General features: G+C 39.0%; 1 protein-coding gene across 1 annotated transcript in view; it reads left to right on the top strand.

Moving 5' to 3' along the window:
* Positions 1 to 14,122, top strand: part of LOC134210483 (proton-coupled zinc antiporter SLC30A1) — a 149,419-nt gene that overhangs the window by 81,248 nt on the left and 54,049 nt on the right. Inside the window, exons 3-7 of the mRNA XM_062686530.1 lie at positions 6,578 to 6,702; positions 7,207 to 7,304; positions 7,372 to 7,496; positions 7,608 to 7,742; positions 7,927 to 8,314. Of these exons, the coding sequence (XP_062542514.1) occupies positions 6,578 to 6,702; positions 7,207 to 7,304; positions 7,372 to 7,496; positions 7,608 to 7,742; positions 7,927 to 8,314 (871 nt within the window). The remainder of the gene's footprint in view (positions 1 to 6,577; positions 6,703 to 7,206; positions 7,305 to 7,371; positions 7,497 to 7,607; positions 7,743 to 7,926; positions 8,315 to 14,122) is intronic.

The raw sequence follows: 14,122 nt of genomic DNA, 5'->3' as shown, positions 1-14,122 counted from the left end.
GATTTGAAATCAATAAACAGATGGTGAGTCTGAAAGTTGTACACCCGGAATTTATCACAAATTGAAGCAGTCTGATTGACTAAACTACCACTGTCAATAGTTCAATACGCACCTTGAGAAGCGATCCCTTCGATTTGCATTCCGCTTATTTTATGTGATGATTCGCAATTAGCAATTAACAGTTACTTTTGGTGCAATTATGCTCTGCCCGAAAACAAAATGGCGGCAAAAACTCCGTTTTTGGTGGGTGGCGATTTGTATTTGATTTTTGTTGTTTTAATTTCAAAGCCTTCTTTCCATTTCTATGCCCTAAAAGCTGACTGCTAAGTATCTGAACAGGATAAGATAAATTATTTCTACATTAATTACCTTCAACCCCCTTTAATTTATTGAAATCTTATGAGGTGGACGGATTTCGGTGCTGTACGGATTTCGGTCCCGCACGGTAACACTGAATCAACAATTTGATGCCACAATACACGGTTCGAGGCCGCATCTCTCCATCCTCGAATGCGCCCTACACTCGCCAAGTCATTCTGCACCCGGTCTGCACACCTCGCTGGATGTGCTCCACGCCGTCTCATACCTGCCGGATCGGAAGCGAACACCAGCTTTGTAGGGTTGCTGTTCAGCATTCTTGCAACATGCCCTGCTCAACGTACCCTTCCGGCTTTAGCTACCTTCTGGATACTGGATACCCGTAGAGCTGGGCGAGCTCGTGGTTCATTCTTCGCCGCCACACACCGTCTGCTTGCACAATGTCAAAGATGGTCCTAAGCACCCGTCTCTCGAATACTCCGAGTGCTTGCAAGTCCTCCTCGAGCATTGTCCATGCTTCATGTCCGTATAGGACAACCGGTCTTATCAGCGTCTTGTAGATGACACATTTGGTGCGGTGGCGAATCTTTTTTGACCGCAGTTTCTTCTGGAGCCCATAGTAGGCCTGACTTCCAAAGATGATGCGCCTTTGTATTTCACGACTAACATTGTTATCAGCCGTTAGCAAGGATCCAAGGTAGACGAATTCCTCGACCACCTCGAAGGTATCCCCGTCTATCGTAACACTGCTTCCCAGGCGGGCTCTGCCGCGCTCGGTTCCGTCCACAAGCATGTACTTTGTCTTTGACGCATTCACCACCAGTCCAACTTTTGTTGCTACACGTTTCAGGCGGGTGTACAGTTCTGCCACCTTTGCAAATGTTCGGTCGACAATGTCCATGTCATCCGCGAAACAAATAAAATAACTAAATCTGTTGAAAATCGTTCCCCGGCAGTTACACCCGGCTCTCCGCATGACACCTTCTAGCGCAATGTTGAACAACAGGCACGAAAGTCCATCACCTTGTCTTAGTCCTCGCCGTGATTCGAACGAACTGGAGTGTTTGCCCGAAATCTTCACACAGTTTTGCACACCATTCACCGTTGCTTTTATCAGTCTGGTAAGCTTCCCAGGAAAGCTGTTCTCATCCATAATTTTCCATAGCTCTACGCGGTCTATACTGTCGTATGCCGCCTTGAAATCAACGAACAGATGGTGCGTTGTGACCTGGTATTCACGGCATGTTTGAAGGATTTGCCGTACAGTAAAGATCTGGTTCGTTGTCGAGCGGCCATCAACGAAGTCGGCTTGATAACTTCCCACGAACTCATTCACTAATAGTGACAGACGACGGAAGATGATTTGGGATATCACTTTGTAGGCATTAAGGATGGTGATCGCTCGAAAGTTCTCACACTCCAGCTTGTCGCCTTTCTTGTAGATGGGGCATATAACCCCTTCTTTCCACTCCTCCGGTAGCTGTTCAGTTTCCCAGATTCTGACTATCAGTTTGTGCAGGCAAGTGGCCACCTTTTCCGGGCCCATCTTGATGAGCTCAGCTCCGATACCATCCTTACCTGCTGCTTTATTGGTCTTTAGCTGTTGGATCCTTAACTTACCTCAAGGTGGGGGCTGGTTGGTTCCTATCGTCCGCTGAACTGACGTAGTCATCTGCTCCGCTGCCTTGACTTTCACTGCCTGTACTCTCTGCGCCATTAAAATGTTCTTCGTAGTGCTGCTTCCACCTTTCGATCACCACACGTTCGTTCGTTTGCGGGATGCGTTGAGCTTCTAATAGAACTTGCTTGTTTCTTGAAAACGGCACAGCTGTTCCATCTCCTCGCACTTCGCTTCTTCCAGGCGGCGTTTCTTCTCCTGAAAAAGGCGAGTCTGCTGTCTCCGCTTCCGTCTATAACGTTCCACGTTCTGCCGGGTACTTTGCTGCCGCGTGTCCTTCTCCTCCAGAATCTGTCTGCACTCTTCGTCGAACCAATCGTTCCGTCGATTTCGTCCCACATACCTGACGTTGTTCTTCGCTGCGTCGTTAATGGCTGCTTTAACTGTATTCCAGCAGTCCTCAAAAGGGACCCCATCGAGCTCACCCTCTTCCGGCAACGCTGCCTCGAGATGCTGCGCATATGCAGTGGCGAGATCAGGTTGCTTCAGTCGCTCTAGGTCGTACCGCGGCGGTCGTCGGTACCGAAAATTGTTGATGACGGATAGTTTTGGGCGCAGTTTAACCATCACCAGATAGTGGTCTGAGTCGATGTTAGCGCCACGATATGTCCTGATGTTGATAATGTCGGAGAAGTGCCGTCTATCAATCAGAACGTAGTCGATTTGTGATTCTGTCTGCAGTGGTGATCTCCAGGTGTACCGATACGGGAGGCTGGATTGGAAGTAGATGCTGCGAATGACCCTATTGTTGGAGGCGTCATTTAGTCGTGAGTCGCCGTTTTCGTTCGCCAGCCGTTGTGCCCTGAACTTTTCAATAACTGGTCTAAGCGCCTCCTCTTGGCCAACCTGAGCGTTCAAATCCCCTATGGTGATTTTAACGCCGTGGCTTGGGCAGCTGTTGTACTCACGTTCCAACTGTGCATCAGTGCTTCCAGAGTGTGGGCTATGGACGTTGATTATGCTGAAGTTGGAAAACCGGCCTTTGATCCTCAACCTGCACATTCTCTCAATGATCGGCCACCACCCGATCACGCGCCTTTGCATATCATCCATCACTATGAAAGCTGTTCCCAGCTCGTGTGTGATGCCGCAGCTTTGGTAGATGGTATGATTACCTCTAAACGTTCGCATCATTGATCCCTTCCAACAAACCTCCTGCAGCGCTACGATGCCGATCCACGGCCCTTGAGCACATCGGCGAATATGCGTGTGCTCCCGATGAAGTTGAGAGATTTGCAGTTCCACGAACCGAGTTTCCAATCGCTAGTCCCTTTTCGTCGCAGTGGTCTTCGCTGATGGTTCCGGTCCGTACTCTCTTGTTGATTATTCGTGGCGAAAGTTTATTTTTTTGGCTGGCTTGCTGGGCCTGACACCAAACCCCCTAAATTTCCGGTGGATCATGGTGCACAGTTTCACTTAGAGTCCCTCGCTGGCACTCGGACGATGATCAGCCGCCCCTGACATGGATAACAGACGCTGTTGTGAGCCGCTTATAACATGGAGTACAGACGCTCAGTAAGATTTACATCTCCGGAGAGGAGCAAACCCCACCTTCCCTGTCAGCTTACGACAATAGTTCCCACCGGGGTTGGTACCCGATCTTCCCTAAGGTTGCTCGTATCCCGGCCAGCACCACCTGTAGGTAGGGATAGGAGTTGCTGGGTAAGAGGCTAAGGACCGCGAGATGGGTTCTATTTCATTCCTTCAGGTACGCAAAATACCAATGGTACGCTTTACCCAGCATTTGGCGTGCCGTTGTTTAACAATACCCAACCCCAATAACCTCCCGTATTCCAAAATACCCTCCCAAACTTTCTATAATTGTTTCATTTGGGTAGAAAATGATCCAAATTTAGTTGAAATCGACCCATGCGTTAGAAAAATATGCAAAACTGCCCGGTTATGCCCTCTTTTTCATTCCTCTGTGACACTTTCACCGAGTCTAATATCGTCTTCCTTAGACAAAGAATATTTGTGCCAAATTTGGTTGAATTCGGTTCAGGAGTTACGCTGAGTTGATTTTTTTTAAATTTATTTATTTATTTATTTTATTGTTACTTCCATCTGACTTATAGTCTTAATGAAGTTTGATGGATCATGAAGGCTATTTCATACCAATTTCTGTTATCGAGGTCAGGATGCATTTATTGGGGGCTGTTCTGACTTGTCAATATCCCCAACTCAACCATCTTGGATTTTTGTATTGGGTTTTGGGTCATATTAACCCTAACATCTTACTGAGGTTAACAGGCAGAAAAAAGAATAATACAGGTTTACCTCGATTATATGGACTTCGATTATATGGACTTTTTACCTCGATTATATGGACATTTTTTTTCGCTCATTTTTTTTGTGTTTTGGGGTTTAAAAAGATGTTGAATATTGTAAGCCATATTTTACATTGATTCTATATTTATTATGGTACATTGGGGCAAATAAAGGCCCGTAAGGCATTTTGTGATGTTATATATGGAGATGCACTCTGAGTCATATGTTCGATTGACTTTATTGATTTACCATTTTCGCGTTGAAAAATTTCATTGTATATAATGATAACTATACAATTCTTTAATCTGCCGCAGCCACGGCCACGTCCTTACAAATAGGTGGTGAAAAATAATGCGTATTTTTGGTGATCTCTGCCATACGAAAACGTGAAGTGAATTGTCAGACTGACAGTATGCGGAGAAAGTGATAAGATGAGATTGTCATATTTAGCTGTTAGATCTTTGCTTCCAACCTTTTTCTGCTTTTGGTGCATGGAATTAAGTATAGAAGGACGGATGATGCATTAACATCCAGCAAATCGGACCCACTGAGACTGATTTTTAGGTATATCCACGAAACTGGAAGAGTTTATTTCAATATGTGATACATAAAGTTCCAAATGGTTTTCAAATAATTTATAATGTAAAAAACTGAAAACTCTTCGAGCAGTCTTTATGTTTAAATAAATGTTGTCGAATATCCTGGTATTCACATTTGTTCAGCACAAGGCTTAAGGATTATACTGACGCTCAACGGTAGGAAAAGAAATTTAATATCTTTAGAATGTTCATGTTAGCAGTTCTTAAATCAATTGCTGCTAAACCGTTCAGCAAAGCGTGATCCTGAAACGCTCATGCAAACTCGTTCATGCTGTGTAATGGGAGCGATGTGTTTTTCGTTAGTGTTGTACAAAATACAACAGCGCGCGGTGGTGAAATTTTGAATGCAATCTCAAGTTTTGTCCGGGATTTCTTTGAGGGCCCGCCACTGTGCGTCGTTTTGAATTTTAAAACCCGTTGCAAAATACAGCCCTGCTTTAATATACGAACATATTCCAAAATAGCCATAACAATTTATCCTTTAATATTCCACTTAGCAGGTGTAGGTGCACTGTGCAATTGACCTTTCCCGTCAACAATTTTTATCCGTTCAATCGATTCTTCATTTTTTTGAGGACAACTTTCCCAAAGAACCCATACTTTTTGACGCCATACTTTTTGACGAATAGTGCTGGCTTCCAAACTTGGCCTTACATTCGCCCGATTTTGAATTAAAATAAGGCCAATTTTAATTCTTCAAGCGTGCGGCACTTTTCCGATTTTTTTTATTCTAAAATATGAGTTCTGTGAAAAAGTTGAACTTAAATAAGTCAAAGAATTGACTGAGACAATAAAACGAGATACATTTTTTGACGGGAAATGTCAACTGGTTCTTGTAAAAATGACACTGATACGTGGATAGAGCCCCTTATTTACATTGATTTAAATTCTTTTTAAGAATATCAATCAAACGCAACTTGTTGCAAGGAGTGTTATCTTTTAAAGATAAGTGTCAGAAAAGTGAGACTGTTTCTACGCGATTTTTGTATAAACAAATGCATTTTGGCCATATCTTCTGAGCCCGTAGTCCAACCCAGCCAATTTTTAATAGGAGACAATAGGACAACATTTTCCATCGGTTTCAATTTGCTGCGATCAAATCAAAAGAGGACAAGTGTCAGTCCTTCTATATAAAGCCAGTTTTTGAATCTAACATATACTGCCGCTAACCGCAAGTCAGACTTATCTGTATAAGGACGCCATATCCAGATAAGTCTGACTTGCGGTTAGCGGCAGTATAGGTACCTTTCTCAACCACTCAGTGTTTGCTTTGTTGCTGAAACAGGAAGGCACAGTAATTAGAATTCGTGAATAAGTATATTAGTGTGCTCACATTGAGCTGGGCGAAGTCTTCATTACTAACGTAATCTTAGAAACTAGCGGCTGGATAAAAAGGCTACGTTCTTATAGAAAATCATAATCTACTGAGTTATCATAAAATGAGCCCAAACATGCGGATTAGACTGTAAGGCAATATATGGATATTTTCTTTCAACTTTTAAGACTTATTTCATTATGTAACACAAATTTCGAGAAAAAAAAAATGCTTCGATTATATGGAAAATTCGATTATATGGACTTTTTTGCATCGAAAAAGTCCATATAATCGAGGTATACCTGTATGGTCCAATTTTCGTCCACTGTGCGCCATCAAATGATGAATGGATAATAAAGCTCGCTAAATTCTGTATTGTGTGTGTTTCCGCTTTTGCAGATGTCACCAAAGAAATGGTCCAAAAACACGTTCGGCTGGGCCAGAGCGGAAGTGCTCGGCGCGCTGGTCAATGCAGTATTCCTGGTTGCGCTGTGCTTCAGCATAACGATAGAAGCCTGTAAAAGGTGAGTACGAGTCTAGTTGAGTATATTTTTTCCATTCAATAGCAACCTGCAAACAATGCAGATACATAGTCTATGCTATTTGATTGCTGCTTCACATGGTCTAGTGAGGAGCACTAACGGAAAGTGGAGAAGGCATCGTGGATTATTAGACTGTCCCGAAAAATAGTCATTTCCGTCAAACAGTTTTACATTTCAAACAATAAGCTATTTGGCAATCGCAATAGAACACGATTATAAAACTGAAACATAAAACTACTATTTTTTTTTCAATCAACATGTAAATCGATATGGCACGGTACATTTACTGAGGATTTAAAAAAAATAGCTTTTTTAGACATGGGTTTTGATAACTAAAAAATCTAATCACAATTTTTAACAATTTTTTGATATTTAGTTTGATATTCATTCAGGCATTCAGGTTATAACGCAACCACACATGTTATGAACGAGGTAGGCAAAGATAATCTTTCGGCGAAATTGACACGAACAACTTTTTATTCGCAGATTCATTGAAGTGGAGCACATACACGAACCAGAACTTCTGATCTGGGTTGGTGTCATCGGACTGCTAGTCAACCTACTGGGGCTATGCTTGTTGCACAGTAAGTTTGCTCTTATTTTCAATCAACTTAAAAAAGATTTTTTTATTTTTTTTTTATTTTCCTGCAGAACATGGAGGTGGACACATGCACTCGCACGGTGGAATATCCCACCAACACGGCCTGGGCTCCCACAACAATCTGACCCATGTGGCCAATTCCGACGACAATGAAAATAAATCATTCATGTATCAGGTTAGTGTTCGCCGTAGTAGAGCGCTACGACTAATTGGCGGCGATCGACGTCGGACCTTGCGCAATGATTTATATTCATATCACTCCTCTCTTCGGTCTCAATCCTAACAGAATGGCAATCCTCCACCTAAGAAGACTTCCCACCACGGTCACTCGCACGACTCATCCCAGATGAATATGCGTGGCGCATTCCTGCACGTGCTCAGCGACGCCCTCGGCAGCGTGATTGTGATAATCAGTGCATTGGTAAGTTTGCAACGCAATCGCCTTCTTCATTAGGGTGTTCAAAAACAATTTATCATCTCGAGTGTGTCCATTATTGTTCGCAGTGTCCATTCATGTTCGAACCGAGTTGAGGACACCCTAATTTGGGGAACCACCATTCACCATTATTCATATGATTGATTTTGATTGATTCATTCTGAATTAGGTCGTCCGCTACACCGAATGGGAGTACAAGTTGTACATGGACCCGGCCCTGTCCGTACTGCTGGTGATATTGATTCTGAACTCCGTATGGCCCCTGCTGCGGGAATCGGCACTGATTCTGCTGCAAACCGTGCCAACCCACATCCAGGTCGATGCCATCCAGCGGCGCCTGCTGGAAAAGGTTGACGGTGTGCTGGCGGTGCACGAGTTCCACGTGTGGCAGCTGGCCGGCGATAGGATCATTGCGTCCGCTCACATCCGCTGCCGGAACCTGTCCGAGTACATGAAGATCGCCGAGAAGGTGAAGGAATTTTTCCACAACGAAGGCATCCACTCGACCACGATTCAGCCGGAGTTTGTCGAAATCGAAGCGCTCAACAGCTATTCGGGTGAGTAAGATTTTAGCATATTCTGACATTTGATATGCAATGTAATATGAAATGAAGGAAGCTGTAAAGACATGGGATATGTTTAAATTATGCATCATGTGTTATGTTATCATGTGTTATGGTTCACAGTTTAAACATGATGTATTGGCTGATTGATACGATACAACATTATGATTAAGCAAAGTTCAAATACTTCAAATTTCCATTTACTTCCGCTACATTCACTTATGTATCATCAGATACGTATTTCGTTTTCTACTTGAAAACTTCTTCAGTGTCTGATACATACAACTAAGAAGTTTTTAAGTAGAAAACGAAATACGTATCTGATGATACATAAGTGGAAGTGGTACATAGCGGAAGTAAATGGAAATTTGAAGTATTTTAACCTTGTAACATTTTCCCCTAAGAGGCTCAATATAAATTATTTCATTATGATCAAGATTTTTCTCTGGCCTTTTCCTCAAATCATTTGTTTGACTCAAAAACATTTTAGGTTTAATACATGTAATAAACAACAAATAATAAATACATATAGCTATATTAAATACACATGTAATTATCGGATAACACCCTTCCACATAAGGCATGAGGCTGAAAATTCATAAGGCTGAACACAAAAGGCTGAAAAAAACGAAAAACTTAGATAAGGCTGAATTAACAAAAGGCTATGAATCTCAAAAGGCTGAAAAAACGCGAGAAACATATTTTAATGGAAGGATTCACGTTTGGCGTAAATGGGGCACAAACGAATATAAACCGAACTCTTTTTGCAATTTCTTGCTTTCTGTCAATTTTGTTTCAGAATTTTTATTTTTCTAGCACGTACTGCACAAGAAATTTGAAGGCATAGAAAGGAACAAGACTTTATTCATTGTACTTGGTTCTTGCATTTTTGTTATTTATTCTTCATTCTCTCTTCGTCCTTCTTTATTCTTCCTTCTTTGTTCTTCTTCCATTCGTCCTATTTTTTCTTTCTTTCTTTCTTTCCTCTTCATTCTTCCTACTTCCTTGTTCCTTTTTCTTTTTCCTTCTTCCTTTTTATTCCTTAATCCTTTGTTTATCTATCTTCTATCTTCTTCCGTATTCCTGCTTCCTTCTTCTTTTTTTCCTTCCTTCTTCTTCTTTTCACCTGCTTTCATCTTCCTTCTTCTTTTAACTTTCTTCCATCTTCCTTCTTTCTTTTTCCTTCTTCCGTTTTATTTCTTACTTCTTCCTTCTTCGTGACTTCTTCTTTATTCTATCTTCCTTCTTTTGCCTTAATTTAACCTTCTGTCTTCCATCTATCTTCTTCCTTCTTCTTTTTTTTATTCTTCCCTTTTCTTCTTTTTCCTTCTTCTTTCTAGTTTTTCTTCTTCTTTATTTCTTCCTTCTACTATTCACCTTTTTCCCTCTTCCTTCTTTCTTATTGTTTTCCTTTCTCTTAGGGACCATCCAGAAACCACGTGGTCATATTTTTGAAGATTTTCAACCCCCCCCTCCCCCGATGTGGTTTATCGTGGTCATTTGCCAATACCCTCCCCCCCTATGACCACGTGGTTTTTTCAAGTACAAAAAAATTTAAAAAAAAAACCTTATATAACTAAAACATATGGTTAATCCGATCAATTTTGAAGATGGACAATTTCAACTGATTCAAAATTAAACTAAACCCAGCATGGAAATTCTAAATATTAATGAATTCGAACATTTTGATGATGTTATCATGTTGTAATGTGTATCAGGTATTAGGATATCTAGAACTCGCACACTTTCGATGCATCAGAAGGATACAAAAAAATGTGAACTCGCTAATATGTTTTTTCTATAGAAATTTCAAGAAAAATTTATAATGGTTTAGAAATTTTTCAAAATATCCCTATATTTTGAAATATTTTTTTTAAATTTCTTGATTAGTGATTTTTTATTATATATTATTATATATTATTATAAATAATTATAAAGTTAATCACTCCCTATAGACTCCTAAGAGTATTTGGGACCTTCTGTAGCTCTTAAGGTACTGGCAAATTTTAGGATATATTAACCTCAGCGAAGCACCTGAACTGAACTTTTACAACAAAAAGTTTATCAGAAAATCACAAAGTTAATATGTTATATTAGAGATGCAAATAAAACCTCCTACTGTTGTTTCTTTTGAGTAGCATTCCTGTAGAAATTCCAGTATTGTCATCAAATTAGTTTACCTTCCAATATTAACAATATTAACGGATGGTGAAGAAAATGGTGGCCTAGCTCTCTTTTGTGATTTTATAGACAATCTAAAACGCTGGGCATATATCGTTATTATAACACTATTTTTAAACCTAGATTGTTTTAGGAATTGGGGTGTTTTTTCTGGAACACTGCCACTTTTTTCACATCTCAGGAATCTCCTTAGTTCTAAGACCCTTTTATGAATTTAAAAAGCATTATTAAGAATTTCATGTTGATTTTTTAAATGCAAGCTTCTCTATGTCCTAAATTTGTGCGTATTAAACGCACAACTAGAATTTTGTGCATTTAGAACATTTAAGTGCATTATTTAATTTTTCGATCAATTATCCTAATTGTTCAATATCATAAAAACTAGGCTTCATAAGCCTAAATTATTGCCTATATTTATTGCTTGAATTAATTTTAAATTCCAAGATCTTCTGAATTTTCAAGAATAATTATTCTGGAGTTGGAAGGGAAAACCTTCGGAATATTGACAAGAAATTCTTCGGAGTCTCCACGGAAAAATCTTTAGAATTTCAATGACATTTTTTCCGAAATTCTGTGGAAGAGTTCCGAAAAATGTTTGGTAGAAATTTTGAAGAACTAGAAGAATCCGTGGAAGGATCTGAAATGCATATTTGCGATGAAAATTCCAATAAACATCAAATTCCGAAGAATTTCCAGTATAAATTAGAAAAAAAATCTAGCTTACTTTTTTACACAATCTCTAAAGATTTTTTTCAAAATCCTGGGCAACTTTAATGAATCATCAAAGAAAATTCTTCTAAATTTCCGATGGAATTTTTTCATTTCTCAAAAGAAATTTTCAGTAGTTTTTTTTAATTTCCAAAAGAAATTATTCGGAATATGCTTAAATATTTCCGATAGAAATTCCTAAGATTTTCCAGTAGAAAATCGAAAAAAGTTCATTTGAAACACTAATAATGAATTTCCCCGAGTATTTCGATGTTTTTACAAGTGGAAATAATAAAAAAATGTATTTTTGTTGTACTTGAACCGTTTGTTTGAGAAACTGCCTATGTAACATTTTTGGCCAAAATGAGATTTTTATATATTCTGAATCCTCGTCCAAAAATACGTATTCTGGCCAGTACTGGAATTTCTCATTTTCAATAAGAGATGTCACGCGATGTTTACATATCTGCTCCTTTCAAAATCTATTGAAACGCGAAGGATGAATGGCATGCTACAAAAATCTCACAAAACATTTGTTCCGTGACAGGTCATGAAAGTGTGCAATATCTGCTTTATTTTTGTGTTTATTTTCACTTTCAACTCGGTGAATTAAAGAAGTATGATTAATTTATCGACTAGTCACTATTTTTCGCATGTATCTATTAGAATAACTTAGAAATTTAAATATTAAAATAAAGCACAACATCCTTTCATGACTGCCTTTCATGCAAAATTGATCAAAGTACCCACGATTCTTTCATTTGGCCGTCTGAAATAGAAAAAGGCGCTTTGCTCTCTGTCTTATGACGATCACGACCTTTTCCAGTACTGATTCTGGCAAAAAATACGAAAAAAAATTTTTTTGTTCAGGAATGTATGAAATTGTTTTCGTTTGTTTGAGAAACTACATATGTCCACGTACTTTGAAGAGCAATTGTGGAGTACTGCTTACATTTTTTGCACAGAAATTGTCCCAGGGTGTTGATTTTTGCCAAAAACTATTGATCTGTATCGAAGAAATCGAAAGATTCGATGCAAGTTTGTTCAAAAACAGTTTTTTGTTGTCTTCTCGAAATAGTGTAAAATGGACTTATGCAGTTTCTCAAACCAATGATTCACTTGTAAAGGTTGTACTTTTGAAGCATTTCCAGTAAGAATTCCTTAAAAAATTAAATCATAATTTTAAAGATTTTGTGATGAGTCATGTAATTTTCTGGGAAAATTTCTGAATCATGTGCATCTTTGCATGGTGAAGATTTAAATCAATGTTTAGCTGAACCTATAAAGAAATCAAAATGACTTCCCGATGAAATTTTGGAAGATATTATGGTGCAAATTAGAAAACACAAAAAGCTTGAGAATTCTAAAGAATTATTCTTTGAAAATCGAGAATTTTTTGAAGATAATGCATAGACTTCTTCCGTGGAAGTTCTAAATAATGCCTCGAATAAAAAAATACTTGGAAAATTTAAAAAAAATGTGGTAGAATTCACAAAGAGCGTAAAAAAGTATTCCGGAAAATTTTCATTTCAAAATTCCAAATTTGAAAAAAAAATCTACGGAAATATCAAAGTGTTTCATGTGGCATTGGCTGCTTAATATCTCTTGGAAATTCAGAAGAACTTTTCTTGGAAAATTTAGAAGACTTCTTTTTTTTCTATGGCTCCACATTCCAACTAGAAGTTGGATATTCTATTAGCATTTCATCAGATATAAATTGAATGCTTTAATATGCTAGCCATTGCACGATTATATATCTTGTGTAGCAAGTACGATGGATACACTATACCTGTGTCGAGAATGTTTCCCACCCGAAAACATCCTAGACAGGAACGAAAATCGAACTCGCCATCTCCGGTTTGGCAATCCTACGCCTTTGCTCGCAAGGCTAACTGGAGACTGAACATTTTGAAGTGTACTCCTTAAAATGTTCGAAAAACTATTTTTGGAAATGAAGAAGAATTTCTGGTGAAGATTCGGAAGAACTTGTCGAAGAAATTCATTAGAATGTAAAAAAAAATATGAAAATATGAACAATTTTTTCCACCGAAAATTGTATGTATTTCCCACGGGTTTGCTTTGAATTTCCAGACAGAATTCACATCGATTTTTTTTCGGAGTTTTAAGGAAAATTTTCGGAATTTACACTGGAGATGTTTTGTTTTTTTTTCATTAACAATTTGTAGCAAAATTTTTCAGAGAGAATCACTTTATCAGGATTGTAAAAACATTCATGTACACATGTAAAACATGTAAAAACATGAACATTTTTCACAATTGTAGCTACAGTCCGCAAATATTGTCAATATTGATGCAAAAGTGTCGGCGGCTTGATGCCAAAAACCATCGGCGGTGGAATTTTTTAAAAATATTTTTCCCATTTTTCCTTTTTAAATTTTATGTGTGGAAATTGAGACTGAATCGCAACCTGTTTTTTCGTTTATTTTTTATGGATATAAGACTACGATGGTCAAATAACGCAGATATGCATCGGCGTTGCGACCGACGCTGCGTTACCGATTTTTTTCGATGCACACCTACGTCTTTTAAACGCTTAGTTGGAAAGACGCTACGTGGACATCGACCCTAAGATGCGCTTTGCGTTTAATGATTAAATCATTAAATTTTAATGATTTGTATTTTTTACACCGCTATTGTTATTCACCAAAAATTTTTGGTGTAAAAAAAACCATGTGGTTCAAGAGCAATACCCCCCCTCCCCCATGTGGCTTATCGTGGTCATTTTCCAAACCCCCCCCCCCCCCCCCTCCCCCCATATATGACCACGTGGTTTCTGGACGGCCCCTTACAACAAAGTTGTATCGAAAGGCTTATAGGATTACTAAAAAAAGGACTTTTGATAGAAGTATAGTATACCGATCGATGTGATCGAATGTGATTGCGCGGTAGTTC

The sequence above is a fragment of the Armigeres subalbatus genome, chromosome 2 (genome assembly GCF_024139115.2).
Source record: "Armigeres subalbatus isolate Guangzhou_Male chromosome 2, GZ_Asu_2, whole genome shotgun sequence".
Lineage (NCBI taxonomy): Eukaryota > Metazoa > Arthropoda > Insecta > Diptera > Culicidae > Armigeres > Armigeres subalbatus.
The sequence above is the reverse complement of the archived record's forward strand: the minus strand, read 5'-3'. Positions and strand labels throughout refer to the sequence as shown.